The 25252-nt window shown below is 40.1% G+C and overlaps 1 protein-coding gene across 2 annotated transcripts; it reads right to left on the reverse strand.

Moving 5' to 3' along the window:
• Positions 1 to 693: 693 nt before the first annotated feature.
• On the reverse strand, positions 694 to 20164 carry pta1 (Pleiotrophic factor-alpha-1). 2 transcript variants are annotated; one of them, XR_006759610.1, is made up of 6 exons: positions 19950 to 20164; positions 2552 to 2640; positions 2236 to 2403; positions 1810 to 1974; positions 1366 to 1498; positions 694 to 1275 (listed from the first exon to the last, which is right to left on the reverse strand). XR_006759610.1 is itself a non-coding variant. In NM_001146527.1 (5 exon segments), coding segments are annotated over 5 exon segments (444 nt in total). In that variant the 5' UTR covers positions 19955 to 20023; the 3' UTR covers positions 702 to 1481.
• Between the last annotated feature and the right edge of the window lie 5088 nt (positions 20165 to 25252).

Consider the following 25252-nt stretch of genomic DNA (forward strand, 5'->3'; position numbering starts at 1 on the left):
AAGAGGGCACGACAAAGCCTATTCCCCCTCAGGAAACTACTGGTTGCATCACTGCCAACTGCTCGGCCTCTGACCTCAAGGCACTACAGAGGGTAGTGCGTACGGCCCAGTACATCACTGGGGCTAAGCTGCCTGCCATCCTCTACACCAGGGTGTCAGAGGAAGGCCCTAAAAATTGTCAAAGACCCCAGCCACCCCAGTCATAGACTGTTCTCTCTACTACTGTACGGCAAGCGGTACCGGAGTGCCAAGTCTAGGACAAAAAGGCTTCTCAACTGTTTTTACCCCCAAGCCATAAGATTTGGGGGTAGATCTGCATTGTGTCCCGCCACCCACCAACCCCTCTTTTACGCTACTGCTACTCTCTGTTCATCATATATGCATAGTCACTTTAACCATATCTACATGTACATACTACCTCAATCAGCCTGACTAACCGGTGTCTGTATGTAGCCTCGCTACTTTTATAGCCTCGCACCTGTATATAGCCTGTCTTTTTACTGTTGTTTTATTTCTTTACTTACCTATTGTTCACCTAACACCTTTTTTGCACTATTGGTTTGAGCCTGTAAGTAAGCAGTTCACTGTAAGGTCTACACCTGTTGTATTCGGCGCACGTGACAAATAAACGTTGATTTGATTTGATAAAAACAATTACTTAATATGAAAAGTATTCAGACAAAACACAACAAATTTTTGTTATACAAACAACAGTACATTATTTTATTATTTTATACAAACCTCATGTTGCAATTCCAGTCATTTCTATTGTTCAAAAATACATTTTGCAAAGGAGTTCCATAGAATTCTAATATTTGTTTCCTGGATATAGACAGTACACATATCCACTTACAAAATCTATTCCTCTAAAATCTTCTAAATTATGTATTTTTGAGCTTCTGGAACATGGTCAACGACACTCATGATCATTGAAGAAATATTATAATTTTGTTCATAGTGTTGTTTGTTTATGTTTAATTTTGTAACTATAGCTTTATTACAACTATCTATAGAAGTTGAGTTCTTTACATTTTCTGTTAAAAAAACATAGGATGGCCTAAAACTATGAAGACTGACTTATATGTCAAGTTGCCTAATGAAAAGAATGTAAAGATTTTTTTTAACCCTTAAAACAAATAAAAACACATAACAAGATTGTTTTCGTGAAAAGACATGAACATGAGAGTATAGGCAGAGATTGTTGGGTTGTTGTTGTTGTTTTGAGAAGGACAAAGCGCTTAGCGGCAGAGACAGATGCTACATCCCAAATGACACCCTATCCCTTATATAGTGCACTACTTTTGACCAGGGCCCTCTGTTCTAAAGTAGTGCACTATATAACGGATAGGGTGTCATTTTGGACACAGTCAGAGACACTGGCTGAGTGTTTGGCAAAGGAGGGTGACGATTGTGCTGCTGAAGTAAGCCAGAAGTCACACCTGCTGTGTCTCAGTCAGTCCTCAAGCTTCACTCTTTAGTTGTCACTCTGTCCTCTTCCCTAGAAAAAAAAGAAGAAGAAAAAGTTAGGTGTTTGGATTCAATTGGGCTATTCTCAGTCAAAGGGCGAATTGCATTTTGACATGGTGGCTATGAAATTCCTTTCAGCATATGAATTGCTTTATTTTCTGCAGTGTTGGGTTTGTGTTTTCATGTTGTTTTGGAGAACCTGCTTTTCCAGTTTAGTGACAAATGCATACCTTCTAAGGAGTATGCCATCAGTATTCAACATCCCCTTAACAAACAGAATTTCAACCAGTTTTGCCCACTGGGTTTGTCCTATGGTGGTCTAATAAATGAGATCCGACCTACCTTTTCCTCCCTTCCCCTTGGGCTTGGAGGAGCATGGCTTGGTCACCGTGATGGTGGCCTCGCAGTCTAACTTGAACAGGTCTTTCTTCAGGGTTCCTGACCGGCTCTTGGTGCCAGTGGTCGTGTCACACTCGCCCCAATTGGTGAACCTGTACTTGCAGTCAGCTAGAAAGAAATACCATCTATTTTATCATATAAATCATCCATAAAAACATGTTAATCTAATTCCGTTATGATTAGGGACCAGCGTTTTTCCTGACCACGATGAGACCTGACCAGTGACCATGAAAAACTTTGGGCCCTAGTTACTTAATTATGATGGTACAGAATGCAGATACATGTAGTATATTTACATATATGTGAATATATGTATGTACTGTATATGTATGTCAGGACCACATCCATCTCCAACATTTGCCCTCTTACCACCAAAGGCCTTCTTCCAGTTGCAGGGGATATTGCACTTGTGTTTGGTGGTGTGCTCACTGCAGGTGGCCTCACGGAACCCATCTCCACAGTCACCAGCATTGGGCACACATTTCCCAAAGCGCTTCTCAGCACACTCTGCTTTGCCCCCCTCTTTGGCTTTCTGACCTGTGGCACCAAAAATAAAACAAATAAATAATTTAATTGATTTTGCCTGACATTTGCTGTAACACAGCATAACATGAGCTCCTTCAAAGGGATATATATTTTTTTATCTATACACATTAATGTAGTTTGTAGTTTGATCACGTCTCACCTTTTTTGTCACCATGTTTGTGTGCTGCTTCTGCTGTGACCATCAAGGCCACAAGCAGCACAAGTGTCATTGAGAACACACCTTGCATTCTGTGAAGAGAAAATGTAATATCATTATCAACATATTTTTGGAAAGTTTACTAGCCACTGGGCTGAAATAGAGCATCAAAACACATTATGGTTCCATGTATGTCCTATATCTTTTTTATACTTTTGGGAGATGTATTTGTGCAGAGGCTTCGGAGCTTTAGCTGTCGAGAAGAGAACTCAGATGCACAGCCACTCTGTTTATTTTAAATGACCACCCCATTTCAACAGCATTTTTGTGAGCCATCATCATAATGTACTGGCTTATGTTGTACAATATTGGATGTGCTTAAGTTACATCTTAAAACTGTCACACATCTGCAATGTATCCATTGGTATTGATCCTACTATGATGACATAATGTTACAGCAACATTAATAATACTATGCACTCTCTTCAAGCCAGAGTATGAACTTTTTTTCTAATTGACAGAGACACCTAGGCTGTAGCTTGTGATTGGATGATTGGATGGTTGGGATGGTTTGTAACTTGTGAGTGACCATGGTTGAGTTCCTGCCCGACTACAGTCGTGGCCAAAAGTTTTGAGAATGACACAAATATTAATTTCCACAAAGTTTTCTGCTTCAGTGTCTTTATATATTTTTGTCAGATGTTACTATGGAATACTGAAGTATAATTACAAGCATTTCATAAGTGTCAAAGGCTTTTATTGACAATTACATGAAGTTGATGCAAAGAGTCAACATTTGCAGTATTGACCCTCTTTTTCAAGACCTCTGCAATCCGCCCTGGCATGCTGTCAATTAACTTCTGGGCCACATCCTGACTGATGGCAGCCCATTCTTGCATAATCAATGCTTGGAGTTTGTCAGAATTTGTGGGTTTTTGTTTGTCCACCCGCCTCTTGAGGATTGACCACAAGTTCTCAATAGGATTAAGGTCTGGGGAGTTTCCTGGCCATGGACCCAAAATATCGATGTTTTGTTCCCCGAGCCACTTAGTTATCACTTTTGCCTTATGGCAAGGTGCTCCATCATGCTGAAAAAGGCATTGTTCGCCACCAAACTGTTCCTGGATGGTTGGGAGAAGTTGCTCTCGGAGGATGTGTTGGTACCATTCTTTATTCATGGCTGTGTTCTTAGGCAAAATTGTGAGTGAGCCCACTCCCTTGGCTGAGAAGCAACCCCACACATGTCTCAGGATGCTTTACTGTTGGCATGACACAGGACTGATGGTAGCGCTCACCGTGTCTTCTCCGGACAAGTTTTTTTCCGGATGCCCCAAACAATCGGAAAAGGGATTCATCAGAGAAAATGACTTTACCCCAGTCCTCAGCAGTCCAATCCCTGTACCTTTTGCAGAATATCAGTCTGTCCCTGATGTTTTTCCTGGAGAGAAGTGGCTTCTTTGCTGCCCTTCTTGACACCAGGCCATCCTTCAAAAGTCTTCGCCTCACTGTGCGTGCAGATACGCCCTGAAGCCTTCTTCACAACAATTGAACCGCTCTCCTTGAAGTTCTTGATGATCCGATAAATGGTTGATTTAGGTGCAATCTTACTGGCAGCAATATCCTTGCATGTGAAGCCCTTTTTGTGCAAAGCAATGATGACGGCACATGTTTCCTTGCAGGTAATCATGGTTGATAGAGGAAGAACAATGATTCCAAGCACCACCCTCCTTTTGAAGCTTCCAATCTGTTATTCAAACTCAATCAGCATGACAGAGTGATCTCCAGCCTTGTCCTCGTCAACACTCACACCTGTGTTAATGAGAGAATCACTGACATGATGTCAGCTGGTCCTTTTGTGGCAGGGCTGAAATGCAGTGGAAATGTTTTTTGGGATTCAGTTCATTTCCATGGCAAAGAGGGACTTTGCAGTTAATTGCAATTCATCTGATCACTCTTCATAACATTCTGGAGTATATGCAAATTGCCTTCATACAAACCGAGGCAGCAGACTTTGTGAAAATTCATATTTGTGTCATTCTCAAAACCTTTGGCCACGACTGTAGATGCGTAGGCATTTTTTATTTATTTTTTATTTCACCTTGATTTAACCAGGTAGGCCAGTTGAGAACAAGTACTCATTTACAACTGCGACCTTGCCAAGATAAAGCAAAGCAGTGCGACAAAAACAACACAGAGTTACACATAAACAAACGTACAGTTAATAACACAAAAGAAAATAAAAATAGAAAAATCTATGTACAGTGTGTGCAAATGTAGAAGAGTAGAGAGGTAGGCAATAAATAGGCCCCGGTGGCAAAAAATAATTACAATTTAGCATTAATACTGGAGTGATAGATATGCAGATGTTGATGTGCACAATCCTACCTCATTTGCACACACTGTATATAGACCTTTTCTACTGTATTATTGATTGTATGTTTGTTTATTCCATGTGTAACTCTGTGTTGTTCTTTTTGTCGCACTGCTTTGCTTTATCTTGGCCAGGTCACAATTGTAAATGAGAACTTGTTCTCAACTGGCCTACCTGGTTAACTTCTTGGTGACAGGGGGCAGTATTCGAAAATTCAGATGAATAATGTGCCCAAATTAAACTGCCTGCTACTCGGGCCCAGAAGGTAGGATATGCAGGCTTCAGGTTGAATTTAGGGGAGCAGGCAATGTATTCCTATGTGGAGAGAAGTCATTGCAAACTGTTTGATGTAAGCACCTTCTTTTAACTGTTAATAGGGACAGGGGGCAGTATTTTCACGTTCGGATGAAAAACGTGCCCAAATTAAACTGCCTCCTACTCAGACTCAGAAGGTAAGATATGCATATTATTAGTAGATTTGGATAGAAAACACTCTGAAGTTTCTAAAACTCTTTGAATGATGTCTGTGAGTATAACAGAACTCATATGGCAGGCAAAAACCTGAGAAGAAATCCAACCAGGAAGTGGTTGTAGTTTTTCAAGTGATTGCCTATCCAAACTACAGTGTCTGTGGGGTCATTTTGCACTTCCCAAGGCTTCCACTAGATGTCAACAGTCTTTAGAACCTTGTTTCATGCTTCTACTGTTACTGGGGAGAGAAGAAGAGCTGTGGACTGCCTAAGACCAATGAGTTGTTTACTGCGCAGTCACCCAGGCACGCCGTTCCTTCTTTTTCCTCTGTAATGAATATGCTATTGTCCGGTTGGAATATTATCGAAGATTTATGTTAAAAAGACCATAAGGATTGATTGTAAACATCGTTTGACATGTTTCTTCGAACGGTAATGGAACTTTTTGACTTTTCGTCTCGGGTTTTGCGCTCGCGCATTATGCCCTTGGAATAGTGATCTGAACGTGTGAACAAAACGGAGGTATTTGGACATAAATATGGAGTTTATCGAACAAAATGAACATTTCTTGTGGAAGTGGGAGTCCTGGGAGTGCATTCCGACGAAGATCAGCAAAGGTAAGTGAAGATTTATAATACTATTTCTGAGTTTTGTTGACTCCAGAACTTGGCGGGTAACTGTATAGCTTGCTTTGATGACTGAGCTCTGTACTCAGAATATTGAACAATGTGCTTTCGCCCTAAAGCTATTTTGAAATCTGACACAGCGGTTGCATTAAGGAGAAGTGTATATATAATTCTTTCAATAACTGTTGTAAATTTGATCAATGTTTATGATGAGTATTTTTGTAAATTGATGTGCTCATTCACCGGAAGTTTTGGGAGGCAAAACATTTCTGAACATCACGCGCCAATGTAAAATGGGGTTTTTGGATATATGAACTTTATTGAACAAAACATACATGTATTGTGTAACATTGAGTCCTGGGAGTGTCATCTGATGAAGATCATCAAAGGTTAGTGATTAATTTTAGCTGTATTTCTGGTTTTTGTGACGCCTCTCCTTGCTTGGAAAATGGCTGTGTGGTTTTTCTTGTCTCGGCGCTGTCCTAACATAATCTAATGTTATGCTTTCGCCGTAAAGCCTTTTTGAAATCGGACAATGTGGTTGGATTAACGAGAAGTGTATCTTTAAAATGGGATATAATAGTTGTATGTTTGAGAAATTTGAATTATTTTTTGTTGTTTTGAATTTGTCGCCCTGCTATTTCACTGGCTGTTGAATAGTGTGTCCCGCAGGCGCTAGCTCGCTAGCGTCCCACATGTCCCAGAGAGGTTAAATAAAGGTGAAATAAAAAAAATATAAATAAAAAGTGCACGTAGAGATACTGGGGTGCAAAAGAGCAAGAGGGTAAGCAATAATATGGGGATGAGGTAGTTGGGTGGGCTATTTACAGATTGGCTGTGTACAGGTAAAGTGATCAGTAAGCTGCTCTGACAGCTGATGCTTAAAGTTAGAGAAGGAGATATAAGACTCCAGCTTCAGAGATTTTTGCAATTCGTTCCAGTCATTGGCAGCAGAGAACTGGAAGGAAAGCCAGCCAAAGGAAGTGTTGGCTTTGGGGATGACCAGTGCAATATACCTGCTGGAGCACATGCTACAGGTGGGTGTTGCTATGGTGACCAGTGAGCTGAGATAAGGCGGGGCTTTACCTAGCAAAGACTTATAGATGACCTGGAGCCAGTGGGTTTGGCGACAGATATGTAGTGAGGGCCAGCCAACGAGAGCATACAGGTCGCAGTGGTGGGTAGTATATGGGGCTTTGGTGATAAAACAGATGGCACTGTGATAGACTACATCCAGTTTGCTGAGTAGAGTGTTGGAGGCTATTTTGTAAATGACATCGCCGAAGTCAAGGATCGGTAGGATAGTCAGTTTTACAAGGATATGTTTGGCGGCATGAGTGAAGGACGCTTTGTTGCGAAACAGGAAGCCGATTCTAGATATAATTTTGGATTGGAGATGCTTAATGTGAGTCTGGAAGGAGAGTTTACAGTCTAACCAGACACCTAGGTATTTGTAGTTGTCCACATATTCTAGGTCAGAACCGTCCAGAGTAGTGATGCTAGTCGGGCGGGAGGGTGCGGGCAGCAATTGGTTGAAGAGCATGCACTTAGTTTTACTAGCATTTAAAAGCAGTTGGAAGCCATGGAAGGAGTTTTGTATGGCGTTGAAGCTCGTTTGTAGATTTGTTAGCACAGTGTCCAAAGATGGGCCAGATGTATACAGAATGGTGTGGCCTGCGTAGTGTTGGATCAGAGAATCACCAGCAGCAAGAGCGACATCGTTGATATTTACAGAGAAAAGAGTCGGCCCGAGATTTGAACCCTGTGGCACCCCCATAGAGACTGCCAGAGTTCCAGACAACAGGCCCTCCGATTTGACACACTGAACTCTATCTGAGAAGTAGTTGGTGAACCAGGCGAGGCAGTCATTTGAGAAGCCAATGCTATTGAGTCTGCTGATAAGAATGCAATGATTGACGGAGTCGAAAGCCTTTGCCAGGTCGATGAATACGGCTGCACATTACTGTCTTTTATCGATGGTGGTCATGATATGATATGAGGTGCACCCATGACCAGCTTGGAAACCAGATTGCATAGTGGAGAAGGTACGGTTTGGATTCAAAATGGTCAGTGATCTGTTTATTAACTTAGCTTTTGAAGATTTTAGAAAGGCAGGCCAGTATCTATAGGTCTATAACAGTTTGGGTCTATAGTGTCTCCCCCTTTGAAGAGGGGGATGACCGTGGCAGCTTTCCAATTTTTCGGGATCTCAGACGATACGAAAGAGAGATTGAATAGGCTAGTAATAGGAAAAATGCTTATTGAAATTATCGATTATCGTAGATTTATCGGTGGTGACATTGTTTCCTATCCTCAGTGCAGTGGGCAGCTAGGAGGAGGTGCTCTTATTCTCCATGGACTTTACAGTGTCCCAAAACTTTTTGGAATTAGTGCTACAGGAAGCAAATTTCTGTTTGAAAAAGCTAGCCTTAGCTTTCCTAACTGAGTACGTTGGTTCCTGACTTCCCTGAAAAGTTGCATATCACGGGGCTATTCGATGCTAATGCCGAACGCCACAGGATGTTTTTGTGCTGGTCAAGGGCAGTCAAGTCTGGTGTGAACCAAGGGCTATATCTGGTCTTAGTTCAAAAATGTTTGAATGTGACATGCTTATCTAAGATGGAAAGGAGAGCACTTTTGAAGAGCAACCAGGCATCCTCACGGGATGAGGTCAATATCCTTCCAGGATACCCGGTCCAGGTTGATTAGAAAGGCCTGCTCACTGAAGTGATTTAGGGAGCGTTTGACAGTGATGAGGGGTGGTCGTTTGACCTCAGACCCATTACGCACCCAGGCAATGAGGCAGTGATCACTGAGATCCTGGTTGAAGACAGCAGAGGTGTATTTAGAGGGCAGGTTGGTCAGGATGATATCTAAGGGGGTGCCCATGGTTACGGATTTAGGGTTGTACCTGGTAGGTTCCTTGATGATTTGTGTGAGATTGAGGGCATCTAGCTTAGATTGTAGGGCGGCCGGAGTGTTAAGCATGTCCCAGTTTAGGTCACCTAACAGTACGAACTCTGAAGATAGATTGGGGGCGATCAATTCACATATGGTGTCCAGGGCACAACTGGGGACCGAAGGGGGTCTATAACAAGTGGCAACGGTGAGAGACGTGGGTTAATTGAGAGAATTGGTTTAACCTCTACATTACCAGAGGAACAAAGGAGGCTTTGCATTGCATCAACCAATGGTTGCGTGCCACCTCGTCGACTATTGAGTTGGGCATCAAATTACTAATGCCGTGTTAGTCAGAACTAGGAAACTTTCTAACTTTGTACCTATGTTTGTCCATCATATACAACCACCAACTCTTTGTTCATCGCTCTTGATCTAAGATGGCAACTCAGCCCAAATGCACATGTGCCAATTGAATCTCAACAAGTACACAGTCAGTGCTTGTATTTGATTGACGTTTGTTGACAGCAAACACAGAAAGACACAAAACTACAGAGGGCAAACATAGGTACAAGGTTAGGATTTAATACAAAAAAAAGTAAGTATTGATCTTGGGTGAATCAATGTAGTCAGACCTGAATTCCAAAAAGCCTGGTCTCTGCTCCACTCCGTTGGTGGAGTTAATCAGAAACTTCCTTCACCATGGAGTGGAGTTTAGTTAGCTACCGTGCCTTCAGAAAGTATTCATACCCCTTGACTTATTCCACATTTTGTTGTGTTACAGCCTGAATCAAAAACATATATGTTTCTTACCCATCTGCACACAATACCCCATAATGACAAAGTGAAAACATGTTTTTAGAAATTTTTGCAGATCTATTGAAAATGAAATAAAGAACTATCTCATTTAAGTATTCACACCTCCATACATATTAGAATCACGTTTGGAAGTGATTACAGCTATCAGTCTTTCTGGGTATTCTCTAAGAGCTTTGCACACCTGGACGGTGCAATATTTGCACATTATTCTTTAAAAAAATCTTCAAGTTCTGTCACGTTGGTTGTTGATCATTGCTAGACAGCCATTTTTAAGTCTTGCCATAGATTTTCAAGCCAATTCAAGTCAAAACTGTAACTAGGCCACTCGAACATTCATTGCCGTCTTGGTAAGCCACTCCAATGTATATTTGGCCTTGGGTTTTAGATTATTGTCCTGCTGAAAGGTGAATTTGTCTCCCAGTGTCTGTTCGAAAGCAGACTGAACCAAGTTTTCCTCTAGGATTTTGCTTGTGCTTAGCTCTATACCATTTATTTTTATTCCCCAAAAAACTCCCTAGTCCTTGCCAATGACAATCATACCCATTACATAATGCAGCCACCACCCTGCTTGAAAATATGAAGAGTGGTACTCAGTGATGTGTTGTGTTGGATTTGCCCCAAACATAACGCTTTGTATTCAGGACATAAAGTTAATTGCTTTGCCATTTTTTTTTGCAGTTTTACTTTAGTGCCTTATTGCAAACAGGATGCATATTTTGGAATATTTGTTATTTTATACAGGCTTCCTTCTCTTCACTCTGTCGTTTAGGTTAGTATTGTGGAGTAACTACAATGTTGTTGAGCCATCCTCAGTTTTTTCCTATCACAGCCATTAAACTCGGTAACTGTTTTAAAGTCACTATTGGCCTCATGGTGAAATCCCTGAGCGGTTCCCTTCCTCTCTGGCAACTGAGTTAGGAAGGCCACCTGAATCTTTGTAGTGACTAGGTGTCTTGCTACACCATCCTAAGTGTAATTACTAACTTCACCATGCTCAAAGGGATAATCAATGTCTCCTTTTTTATTTTTACCTATCTACCAATAGGTGACCTTAGCAAGCCATTGGAAAACCTACCTGGTGGTAGAATCGGTGTTTAAAATTCACTGCTCGACTGAGGGACCGCACAGATAATTGTATGTGTTGGGTACAGAGATGAGGTAGTCATTCAAAACATGTTAAACACTATTATTCCACACAGAGTGAGTCCATGCAACTTATGTGGGGCGGCAGCGTAGCCTAGTGGTTAGAGCATTGGACTAATAACCAAAAGGTTGCAAGTTTGAATCCCTGAGCTGACAAGGTACAAATCTGTTGTTCTGCCCCTGAACAAGGGGCAGAACCCACTGTTCCTAGGCTGTCATTGAAAATAAGAATTTGTTCTTAACTGACTTGCCTAGTAAAATAAATAAGATGTGACTTGTTAAGCAAATGTATACTCCTGAACTTATTTAGGCATGCCATAAAGGGGTGGAATACTTATTGACTCAAAACATTTCAGGTTTTCAATTTTAGTTAATTTGTAAAAAGGAAAAAAGAAACATACACTAAATAAAAAATATAAATGCAACATGCAAAGTGTTGGTCCCATGTTTCATGAGCTGAAATAAAATATCCCAGAAATTTTCCATACGCACAAAAAGCTTATTTCTTTCAGATTTTGTGCACCAATTTTGCCAAGATAATCTATTCACCTAACAAGTGTTGCATATCAAGAAGCTGATTAAACAGCATGACCATTACACAAGTACACCTTGTGCTGGGGACAATAAAAGGCCACTCTAAAATGTGCAGTTCTGTCACACAACAGAATGCTGTTGAGTTTCAAGTTTGAGGGAGCGTACAATTGGTACACTGACTGCAGGAATGTCTACCAGAGCTGTTGTCAGAGAATTTTATATTCATTTCTTTACCATAAGCTGCTTCCAACTTCATTTTAGAGAACTTGGCAGTACATCCAACTGGCCTCACAACCGCAGACTAAGTGTAACCATGCCAGCCCAGGACCTCCACATCTGGCTTCACCTGAGAGATCGTCTGTACCTGGCAAATGGCAGACAGCATCTACGGCGTTCGTGTGGACCAACTGTTTGCTGATGTCAACATTGTGAACAGAGTGTCCCATGGTGGTGGTGAAGTTACGGTATGGGCAGACATAAGCCACAGACAATGAACACAATTGCAATTTATTGATGGCAATTTGAAGGCACAGAGATACCGTGACGAAATCCTGAAGCCCAATTCTAGTGCCATTCATCATGTTTCAGCATGATAATGCACAGCCCCATGTTGCAAGGATCTGTACACAAGCTGACATTTCACAGTTTTTCCAAGTCCTGCATATTCACCAGACATGTCACCCATTGAGCATGTTTGGGATGCTCTGGGTCGACGTGTACAACAGTGTGTTCCATTTCCCGCCAATATCCAGCAACTTCGCAGAGTCATTGAAGAGGAGTGGGACAACATTCCACAGGCCACAATCGAAAGCCTGATCAACTCTTTTTGAAGGAGATGTGTCGCACTGCATGAGGCAAATGGTGGTCGCAAATGCTGGACTGGTTTTATGATCCACACCCCTGCTTTTTTTTTAAAGAAATCTGTGACCAACAGATGCATCTGTATTCCCAGTCATGTGAAATCCATAGACTAGGGCCTAATTAATTTATTTCAGTTGACTGATTTCCTTATATGAACTGTAACTCAGTAAAATCTTTGAAATTGTTGCATGTTGCGTTTATATTTTTGTTCAGTGTAATTTCACTTTGACATTATGGGTTATTGTGTGAAGGTCAGGGACACAAAATCTCAATTCACTCTAAATCCAGGCTCTAATATGGAATGTGGAAAAAGTCAAGGGTGTGAATAATTTCTGAAGGCACTATATGTGTTGCTATGAGTTACTGCACCTCAATGCAGTACACTGTACTTATTATAACATACTTTGTTCTGTTCTCCGTCAGTTTATAGACAACTTTACTTTGAAGTTACTCTGCAGTTAACTAACTGTTCTTCATCTTAGTTGGTGGATCATTTAAGCCTATGAACATAGCCTACTAATATCTGTATTTTTTGTTTCCATGACTACATGGAAAACCACGCAAATATGCTACCATTCAAAAGTTTGGGTTCACTTAGAAATGTCCTTGTTTTTGAAAGAAAAGCAAATGTTTTGTCCGTTAAAAAAACATCACATTGATCAGAAATACAGTGTAGACATTGTTAATGTTGTAAATGACTATTGTAGCTGGAAACGGCAGATTTTTAATGGAATATCTACAGTTGAAGTCGGAAGTTTACATACACCTTAGCCAAATACAATTAAACTCAGTTTTTCACAATTCCTGACATTTAATCCTAGTAAAAATTCCCTGTCTTAGGTCAGTTAGGATCACCACTTTATTTTAAGAATGTGAAATGTCAGAATAATAATAGAGAGAATTATTTATTTCAGCTTTTATTTCTTTCATCACATTCCCAGTGGCTCAGAAGTTTAAATACACTCAATTAGTATTTGGTAGCATTGCCTTTAAATTGTTAAACTTGGGTCAAACGTTTTGGGTAGCCTTCCACAATCTTCACACAATAAGATGGGTGAATTTTGGTCCATTCCTCCTGACAGAGCTTGTGTAACTGAGTCAGGTTTGTAGGACTCCTTGCTCGCACTCGCTTTTTCAGTTCTGCCCATTCATTTTCTACAGGATTAAGGTCAGGGCTTCGTGATGGCCACTCGAATACCTTGACTTTATTGTCCTTCAGCCATTTTGCCACAACTTTGGAAGTACAGTGAGGGAAAAAAGTATTTAATCCCCTGCTGATTTTGTACGTTTGCCCACTGACAAAGAAATGATCAGTCTATAATTTTAATTTTAGGTTTATTTGAACAGTGAGAGACAGAATAACAACAAAAAAATCCAGAAAACGCATGTCAAAAATGTTATAAATTCATTTGCATTTTAATGAGGGAAAAAAAGTATTTGACCCCCTCTCAATCAGAAAGATTTCTGGCTCCCAGGTGTCTTTTATACAGGTAACGAGCTGAGATTAGGAGCACACTCTTAAAGGGAGTGCTCCTAATCTCAGCTTGTTACCTGTATAAAAGACACCTGTCCACAGAAGCAATCAATCAATCAGATTCCAAACTCTCCACCATGGCCAAGACCAAAGAGCTCTCCAAGGATGTCAGGGACAAGATTGTAGACCTACACAAGGCTGGAATGGGCTACAAGACAATCGCCAAGCAGCTTGTTGAGAAGGTGACAACAGTTGGTGCGATTATTAGAAAATGGAAGAAACACAAAGAACTGTCAATCTCCCTCAGCCTGGGGCTCCATGCAAGATCTCACCTCGTGGAGTTGCAATGATCATGAGAACGGTGAGGAATCAGCCCAGAACTACACGGGAGGATCTTGTCAATTATCTCAAGGCAGCTGGGACCATAGTCACCAAGAAAACAATTGGTAACACACTACGCCGTGAAGGACTGAAATCCTGCAGCGCCTGCAGGGTTCCCCTGCTCAAGAAAGCACATATACATGCCCGTCTGAAGTTTGCCAATGAACATCTGAATGATTCAGAGGACAACTGGGTGAAAGTGTTGTGGTCAGATGAGACCAAATTGGAGCTCTTTGGCATCAATTCAACTCGCCGTGCTTGGAGGAGGAGGAATGCTGCCTATGACCCCAAGAATACCATCCCCACTGTCAAACATGGAGATGGAAACATTATGCTTTGGGGGTGTTTTTCTGCTAAGGGGACAGGACAACTTCACCGCATCAAAGGGACGATGGACGGGGCCATGTACCATCAAATCTTGGGTGAGAACCTCCTTCCCTCAGCCAGGGCATTGAAAATGGGTCGTGGATTGGTATTCCAGCATGACAATGACCCAAAACACACGGCCAAGGCCACAAAGGAGTGGCTCAAGAAGAAGCACATTAAGGTCCTGGAGTGGCCTAGCCAGTCTCCAGACCTTAATCCCATAGAAAATCTGTGGAGGGAGCTGAAGGTTCGAGTTGCCAAACGTCAGCCTCGAAACCTTAATGACTTGGAGAAGATCTGCAAAGAGGAGTGGGACAAAATCTCTCCTGAGATGTGTGCAATCCTGGTGGCCCACTACAAGAAACGTCTGACCTCTGTGATTGCCAACAAGGGTTTTGCCACCAAGTACTAAGTCATGTTTTGCAGAGGGGTCAAATACTTATTTACCCCATTAAAATGCTAATCAATTTATAACATTTTTGACATGCGTTTTTCTGGATTTTGTTGTTGTTATTCTGTCTCTCACTGTTCAAATAAACCTACCATTAAAATTATAGACTGATAATTTCTTTATCAGTGGGCAAACGTACAAAATCAGCAGGGGATCAAATACTTTTTTCCCTCACTGTATGCTTGCGGTCATTGTCGATTTGGAAGACCCATTTGCGACCAAGCTTTAACTTCCTGACTGATGTCTTGAGATGTTGCTTCAATATATCCATATAATTTTCCTCCCTCGTGATGCCATCTATTTTGTGACATGCACTAGCCTCCTGCAGCAAAGCACTCCCACAACATGATGCTGCCACCCCCAGGCTTCACGGTTGGGATGGTGTTCTTTGGCTTGCAAGCCTCCCCCTTTTTCTTCCAAACATAACAATGGTCATTATGGCCAAACAGTTCTATTTTTCTTTCATCAGACCAGAGGAGATTTCTCCAAAAAGTACGATCTTTGTCCCCATGGCAAGTTGCAAACCGTAGTCTTGCTTTTTTATGACGGTTCATCTCTAGGAGACAGAACGCATCTCCTTCCTGAGCGGTATGACGGCTGCGTGGTCCCATGGTGTTTATACTTGCGTACTATTGTTTGTACAGATGAACGTGGTACCTTCAGGCGTTTGGAAATTGCTCCCAAGGATGAACCAGACTTGTGGTCTACAATTGTTTTTCTGAGGTCTTTGCTGATTTCTTTTGATTTTCCCATGATGTCAAGCAAAGAGGCACTGAGTTTTAAGGTAGGCCTTGAAATACATCCACAGGTACACCTCCAATTGACTCAAATGATGTCAATTAGCCTATCAGAAGCTTCTAAAGCCATGACACCATTTTCTGGAATTTTCCAAGTTGTTTAAAGTCACAGTCAACTTAGTGTATGTAAACTTCTGACCCACTGGAATTGTGATACAATGAATTTTAAGTGAAATAATCTGTCTGTAAACAATTGTTGGAAAAATTAAATGGGTCATGCACAAAGTAGATGTCCTATCCGACTTGCCAAAACTATAGTTTGTTAACAAGAAATTTGTGGAGTGGTTGAAAAACGAGTTTTAACCTGTTAGGGCTAGGGGGCAGTATTGACACGGCCGGATAAAAAACGTACCCGATTTAATCTAGTTACTACTCCTGCCCAGTAACTATAATATGCATATAATTATTGGCTTTGGATAGAAAACACCCTAAAGTTTCTAAAACTGTTTGAATGGTGTCTGTGAGTATAACAGAACTCAAATGGCAGGCCAAAACCTGAGAAGATTCCATGCAGAAAGTGGCCTGTCTGACAATTTGTGTTTCATCTTGGCTCTTTTTATTGAAGACTGAGGATCTTTGCTCTAACGTGACACTTCCTATGGCTCCCATAGGCTCTCAGAGCCCGGGAAAAAGCTGAACGATATCGAGGCAGCCTCTGGCTGAAACACATTATCGCTTTTGGCAAGTGGCCGATCAGAGTACTATGGGCTTAGGCGCGTGCCCGAGTCGACCGAATGCTTTATTTTCTTTCGTCTGTTTACCTAAACGCAGATTCCCGGTCGGAATATTATCGCTTTTTTATGAGAAAAATGGCATAAAAATTGATTTTAAACAGCGGTTGACATGCTTCGAAGTACGGTAATGGAATATTTAGAATTTCTTTGTCACGAATTGCGCCATGCTCGTCACCCTTATTTACCCTTTCGGATAGTGTCTTGAACGCACGAACAAAACGCCGCTGTTTGGATATAACTATGGATTATTTTGAACCAAACCAACATTTGTTATTGAAGTAGAAGTCCTGGGAGTGCATTCTGACGAAGACAGCAAAGGTAATAACATTTTTCTTATAGTAAAGCTGACTTTGGTGAGTGCTAAACTTGCTGGGTGTCTAAATAGCTAGCCCTGTGATGCCGGGCTATCTACTGAGAATATTGCAAAATGTGCTTTCACCGAAAAGCTATTTTAAAATCGGACATATCGAGTGCATAGAGGAGTTCTGTATCTATAATTCTTAAAATAATTGTTAAGCTTTTTGTGAACGTTTATCGTGAGTAATTTAGTAAATTCACCGGCAGTGTTCGGTGGGAATGCTAGTCACATGCTAGTCACATGCTAATGTAAAAAGCTGTTTTTTGATATAAATATGAACTTGATTGAACAAAACATGCATGTATTGTATAACATAATTTCCTAGGGTTGTCATCTGATGAAGATCATCAAAGGTTAGTGCTGCATTTAGCTGTGGTTTGGGTTTATGTGACATTATATGCTAGCTTGAAAAATGGGTGTCTGATTATTTATGGCTGGGTACTCTGCTGACATAATGTAATGTTTTGCTTTCGTTGTAAAGCCTTTTTGAAATCGGGCAGTGTGGTTAGATTAACGAGAGACTTGTCTTTAAAATGGTGTAAAATAGTCATATGTTTGAAAAATTGAAGTTTTTGCATTTTTGAGGTTTTTGAATAACGCCCCACGGGATTACACTGGCTGTTACGTAGGTGGGACGATTTGGTGCGACCTACCCTAGAGAGGTTAATGACTCCAACCTCTGTATGTAAACTTCCGACTTCAACTGTACATAGGCGTACAGAGGCCCATTATCAGCAACCATCACTCCTGTGTTCCAATGGCACGTTGTGTTAGCTAATCCAAGTTTATCATTTTAAAAGGCTAATTGATCATTAGAAAACCCTTTTGCAATTATGTTAGCACAGCTGAAAACTGTTGTTCTGATTAAAGAAGCAATAAAACGGGCCTTCTTAAGACTAGTTGAGTATCTGGATCATCGTTGCTGATTATGGGCCTCTGTACGCCTATGAAGATATTCCAGCTACAGCTACAATAGTCATTTACAACATTAACAATGTCTACACTGTATTTCTGGTCAATTTGATGTTATTTTAATGGACAAAACATTTTATTTTCTTTCAAAAACAAGGACATTTCTAAGTGACCCCAAACTTTTGAACGGTAGTGTACACCACTTACAGACATTTTCCTGTTGACAGTTATGCATGATGAAAGTAGGCTAATGGATTCTTACATTGCTCTTATCCGATCATAATATTTTGCCTAGTTAACCTTTGTCTCACTGAATCAACTGAACGCCTTCAAGCCTTACTTGATGAGTGCTCAATCAACAAGTACAGCAGTATATCCCCTTAATATGTGGGCCACAGGCATCCCCTTTGAATACATTAAATGTGTCAATAACCCATACATCTCTCCCTGTCTCTATCCACCCCCCCCCCCCCCCCATTACTGGGCTGGGAAATTACAGAGTCTTCTTTGAGAGTTCAGTTTCAAGAGAAAGGCCTCCATTAAATGAGTCCGTTCTTTCACACGTCAGCCGGCTGAGCAAATCCCGCTCGTCTCCCGGCCCCAAATGTGGAGGGCTTCTCCGGGCTTTTGTGTGAACAGAACAGGCTCTCAGCAGGCTCCCTCTCCATCTCTGTGCTCCAGCCATGCGGAGGGAGAGGCCAAGCGCTTGCTGAAAGGCCTTTAGAGTCCCCTCAAAGGAATACTGATTCATTGGGCCAAAACAAAGGGCCTTCTTGCCTGTTTTCATTTCTCTCAAAAGCCCTAACACAGATCCCATGCCACATCTTAGGAGCAAGGCCTCTCCACTGTCCAGCTGAATGTAAACCTATTTGCATAAGAAGACAATGAAGTCTTAAGATGAAGAAAATAAGCGTGATGCTCCCTTTGGTAGATGCGAGAGCAGTACATTTTGAGAACTTCCTCATGAACCGGAGAGTTCACTCTCCCAAAAGGCAAACTTCATGAAAGTCGTTTAAAGATGATCTTGAACGCAGATCCGTCGTGGATCTCTAGAACAAAATTAGCATATCAACCAAACACTGTATTAACAATGTGAATCAAGGTTTTACTAAGACATGACCTTGTTATAACCATAGAACCAACATGCGTAGACATACTGAACAAATAGACAACGTGAGCTGAGGATGTCACAACTATTCACAGCTACTTCACAACTGCCTCACAACTACATACAAGACAAACAAAGCCTTAGCTAAAAGGTTAGGAAAATAAAATCTTTAAAAGTTGTTTTCAATGGAGCTCTACAAAAGAATGATGGGTGCATTCCATTCCTCCAATCACTCTTCCTCAGTTCAACCATGACTTAGTTATAAAGCCTGAATATAGTCTCATATAGGATTACCTTACCATGCCATGCCTTATAACCTAAAACTAGACAAAAGTGTGTGGAAAATCTCTGGCAGGATTGACATCCTGCAAGTGCATGAAGAGTGTTGCTTTAATTGGGAGTAAAATAAACCCCCAAGGCAAACAATGAGCTAGCCATGGTAGCTTCCTACAGGGTCAGATGAATCCCAACATTTTGATGGTTTTGACAGGAGAACAAACACATTTAGAAACCACACTGTCTGATGATTGTCCTGAAATGAATAGAAACCACTTTTTCTATCATTAAACCTCAATTAATTAGATCACTTGCACTATCAAAAGCTGAATCTACTTTCCCATATTTGGATTATCTGATTGAATAATTACATCTGATTCTGGTTTAGGTGGTAATACCTGTAAGCTAAACAAGTAACACCATAGGATACCCTTTCTAACACCTAATAGAGTTGGGCTAAATGATAACACAAGGATGCTCCTGTAGGAATGTGAAAACAAAGTTTAAAAAAATCTCCCTCCCATTGTAAGAAGTTTTAAAACGGTATATTCAAAATTTACCTTAGAGTTTGAGAATATAGAGTAAAAACCCATTCTGTAGCGATATGGTATTTGATTGTTCGTAAAACATATTGAAGATTTGCTTTGTGCGTAATGCGCACTTCCCAGCCTACCAAGGCATGCACTTGTTCTGAACATCGACAGCAAATCAGTGAACAAAGAAACAATGTAAATAACATATGGATATGCTCTATGATTCTTAATAATGAATGCCTTAAACTGACAAAATAATGCGGGATAAGAAAACAGTGCGTCAACTTACTTCATTCTCACAAACAGGCAACTTCCCAGTCTGTCAAATCACTATACCGGTTGTGTAGTCGTTTGCTTTCCGCACCCAGACTACAGCTTGCGTTTACTGTGTCGTCCTACTTTTTTTTCGAAACTAGTTTGAGCTGGTCGCATATGAACAATGTTTAAATCTACCACTCGATGACATCACTTATCCATGTGGCATCACTTTAATCCATATAATGGGAGGCAAAACAAGCCCATCTAATTTGCATTATATACAGTGGTCATGATTTCTGAGTCCTGCCTGCTTCATGAATTATTATTCATTCAAACGTGTTTTACAGTAAGTTTATCACTTACACCTTTTTTGTGACATCCCTTTTATTATTGTTAAATACACCTGTTGTCATCAAGTAACACTGTAGACTCTCAAATATATTAATAATGCATTTAATTTAGCCTTAAATGTAAATATTATGTCAGTGTTATGTTACAATCCAAAATTCTGAACCACATGTCTGTTATAAGAATGTAAAGAGGTGTGGGAGAAACCTGCAGAATAGCAGGTGAATTGCAAGCCAAAGAGCTAAGTAGAATATACAGTTTCAGTTTTCACTACTAGGACCAGTAATTTGCATCTTGATTCTCAGGTTTTCCAACCCAGCAAATTAGCTGTTCACATCATCCATCAATGATTCACTGCGTCCTTATTGCACAACAGACCCACCATGTACACATTTTTACCCATGGTCATAAACATTTATCCTTCTCATCCCTTCTTTCCCAATGAAGTCCACATGACTTCTGTTTTGGTGTGAGGAACACCTGTTTGATCAGGGAATGATTCAGTTGGATAAATAATACCTATGTAAATACTGTAAGGTTTTGTGTAAGGTTTGGTCACTGGGTTATAGAGCACCGTTTGGATCTTGTGGCCCCTCTGTTGGTCTCAGTGTACACAGTAGCAACCCCTGTTTCTTTCATTAACAACATGTTTTGTTGAAGTTGATTGGGATGTCTGTATGGTTATGTTAGTATATTATTATACATTGAACAAAAATATAAATGCAACATGTTAGTCACATGTTTCATGAGCTGAAATAAAAGATCCCAGAAATGGTCCATACACACAAAAAGCTTATTTCTCTCAAATTTTGCACAGAAATTTGTTTACATCCCTTTTAGTGAGCATTTCTCCTTTGCAAAGATAATCCATCCACCTGACAGGTGTGGCATATCAAGAAGCTGATTAAACAGCATGATCATTACACAGGTGAACCTTGTGCTGGGGACAATTAAATGCCACTCTAAAATGTGCAGTTTGTTTCACAAAACACAATGCCACAGATGTCTCAAGTTTTGACAGGGTGTGCAGTTGACATGCTGACTGCAGGAATGTCCACCAGAGCTGTTGCCAGATAATTGAATGTTAATTTCTCTACCATAAGCCGCCTCCAACATTGTTTTAGAGAATTTGTGAGTACATCCAACCGGCTTTACAACCGCTGACCACGTGTATGGCGTCATGTGAGAAAGTGTTTTGCTGATGTCAACGTTGTGAACAGAGTGCCCCATGGTGGCGGTGGGGCTATGGTATGGGCAGGCATAAGCTACGGACAATGAACCCAATTGCATTTTATCGATGGCAATTTGAATGCACAGAAATACCATGATGAGATAATGATGCCCATTTTTTTTAAGGTATCAGTAACCAACAGATGCTTATCTGTATTCCCAGTCATGTGAAATCCATAGGTTTGGGCCAAATTAATTCATTTCAATTGACTGATTTCCTCATATGAACTGTAACAGTAAAATATTTGAAAGTGTTGCATGCTGCATTTATATTTTTGTTCAGTATAATTATGTTTCATTGTTTAATCTAGAAAAACCTGTCAATCCACTTTGATAAAAATACAGTGATCCTTCCACTGTATATCTTGGAAAAACATTCACATGCTTCTTTATGTATATCAAACATCTATTAAAGCTGTAAAAAGCAGAAGCTTATATATTTCTCTCATGGCTTTGTGGACTGTTGCTTCTCAGGGCAGAGTTTAATGCCATCATCACCCAAGGTTGTCGGTTCCCTCCTCATGGTGAAATGGATCAGTCATGCGTGGGGGACATTGTTAGTCTGTTGCTATTGGAGCCTTCAGCTGGGAAGCTGGGAAAAGTCACATGAAGGCCAATTTGTGGAAAGAAGTCTTCCCCTGCTGAGTTCTACAAAGTTGTCCTCTATTTTCCAACCCAAGAAAAGACCAGCCATCAAGTAAGGAAACAACCAATGAAATAATCTGTGAACGTTTGCTGATCACAAGGAATGTCCCCAATCAATCCCATGGCTCGTATTCACAAATAGTCTTAGTAGGAGTGCTGATCCGAGATGAGTTACCCTCTGTCAATATAATATTATTCATTATGTTCAAAAAGGGAAAATTCCTACTCTGAGATGCCCAGATGCCCTTTATTCTATTTACCTAAGAAAAGAAGAGCCAATTGAACAAAGATCCCTATGCTTCAACTAACGTAAACGTATCAAATAACCCTAAATAGATTTTTGAAAGTAAAGTAGTGACAGTCAGAAACTGCGACGATCAATGTTAAAAGGTTTATTTTTTCAAAATAAACTGTAGTAAACAGGCTTGATGAGCAAATATACAGCACAGTACAACTATTTTTTTTAAATACATTTCATACAGATCTGTCCATTACTCTTGTCGCGGTTCATAAGTAAAAACATTATCTTTTGAAATCTCCTGTAGTTACAAGGGACTGCACATTGGACAGTAGCAGTAATCATTCTGACATTCTCAATCACTTGATGCTAATTCTCCAACTCTGAATTGCACAGAAACTCGAAACAAAGCATTTATAACACACACAAATAAGTTTTATAACCCTGTAAAAGCAACAAATAAATAGGCATGTCTACAAAGATGTCTGAGTATTGATAAAAATCTATATTTCCCAATAATCAAGCCATGTTTCTGATAATACTTGTAAAGTTGTAAAGTGATAAGTAAACCGATGTTGTAAGATACTTGACTGAGCAGTCAGGTTGCACATACAGTACAATAGTGTTTAAATAAGTTTTATCGAGACTAAGGAATGCTAGACAAATTTCTAAATAAGGCTAATAAAGTGAACTGATTTATTATCATGTTAACTGGCTAATATATGAAAGATACTAACAGTAGAGTAGTATAGAATTGACTTAAGTAGTAATGGTGTGCAATAAAAAAATAATTGGAAATCAGTTCATTGTTATGTGTTGAATTCTTACTAGACTTTTATAGCATGTAAAAATGCATTTTAATCTAGCAAGTGTATCTTGTACGCTGAAGTAAAGGGAGAATGACATTATATTACGTTTTCTAATGAAGCAGAAATGTAAGAAGTATCAGAGTTAATAAATTACAATAAACATAACAACCGAAACCTATGTAGAATTGAATACGTATCATGGTCTGTACTTGCTTTGGCGGATATAGTGTTAACTTTCCGATGTCCTCATAATACACTCTTAAATGTCCTCGTAATACACACTTAAGTCCACTCTGGTCCACTCATCATCCAAAACACAAGACGGAGGCAGTTTTACATGGGCTAAAGACACCTCCAAGAAGTAAATAAGGATGTTGCACTTATTTAAACTATACATTGCAAAGTACACATTTGGAAAAATACATCAGATTTACATTTTATGTAACAAACATGGACAGAGTACAGAAAAATATCTCAAAGCTGCGGTATATAAATATCTAAGAACTGTAAAAGGTAATGCACTAAGAGGAAATTCAAACCACAGAGAAATAGAAAGTATTTTTTAGCAATAAGAGTGGCAGTGCAAAAACGGCTTTTAATAATGAGTTACTAGGATGCGGTTATTTCGGTTATTTCTATAGTATTTCATAAATATATTGGTTTATTTGTGGTAGACATAAGCTTTAAGTTAAATATCCAATGGCAGATCAAACATACTGTACTGTCGTTAGAGTAAGTAAGAACATCCAGAGGTCACTAGATTTTCAAAAGGTATGTATGAGCCTTCATACAATACGGCAAAGCATCTATCCTATCTAGGGTTGCAAAGGGAGGGTATATTACTGGAAACCTTCAAAGTTTACCAGAAACTACCAACATTTTAGTAACTTTCAAGGAATGTATGGAATTTATCGGATGACATCTAGTGGCCTTATTGGGTACTTTAGATTATCACAGGTGTCTGTAATTCATCTCCGGCCTTCTGCGTGGCCTTATCACATGTAAAATATATAACAAAATCAAATAAGATGATTTTAAACCAAAAAATACAACGACAAAGCTGTAAAACATTATTCTAAATATAAACCATTAACTTAGTGTATACAATCAGTGTTTAATATGAGGGTTTCAGCATTAAATAAAAACATTTTACACACTTTTATTTACTTTACTATGTCAAGATGTCTTTTTCGTAAATGTTTTCGGGCCAAACTGATGGCAGTTGTGAAAAAAGTTAATAGTTGGAAGTGTTGCAGAGTTAATTGATAATAATGCCATTGTTGATTAGATGCTTTTTTCATTCATTAGGCTATTTTCTATCCACTAAAAACCCATGGACAATATGAACGCATATATAAAAGATGAATACAATGTATGGAATTTATTGAAATATATACTGAACAAAAATATGTAAACTGTTGGTCCCATTTTTCATGACATGAAATAAAAGATCCCAGAAATGTTCCATAAGCACAAAATGATTATTTCTCTCAAATGTTGTGTTTACATCCCTGTAAGTGAGCATTTGTCCTTTGCCAAGATAATCCATCCACCTGACAGGTGTAGCATATCAGGAAGCTGATTAAACAGCATGATCATTACAGAGGTGCAGCTTGTGCTGGGGACAATAAAAGGCCACTCTAAAATGTCACACAACACAATGCCACAGGTGTCTCAAGTTTTGAGGGAGCGTGCAATTGGCATGCTGACTGCAGGAATGTCCAACAGAGATGTTGCCAGAGAATTTCATGTTCATTTCCGCCTCCAACGTTGTTTTAGGGAATTCGGCAGTACATCCAACTGGCCTCACAAACACAGACCATGAGTAACCACGTCAGCCCAGGACTTTCACATCCAGCTTCTTCACCTGCGGGATCGTCTGAGGGCTGGGAGGGAGGCTGCTGAGGAGTACTGTAATAAAGCCCTTTTGTGAGGACAAACTGATGCTGATTGGCTGGGCCTGGCTCCCCAGTGGGTGGACTTGGCTCCCAACTGGGTGGGCCTAGTTTCGTGAGAAGACCGATTTTCTGATTGTCTCATGGCCTGACAAACACTGCTCTAGCT

Source organism: Salmo salar, chromosome ssa16 (assembly GCF_905237065.1).
Source record: "Salmo salar chromosome ssa16, Ssal_v3.1, whole genome shotgun sequence".
Lineage (NCBI taxonomy): Eukaryota > Metazoa > Chordata > Actinopteri > Salmoniformes > Salmonidae > Salmo > Salmo salar.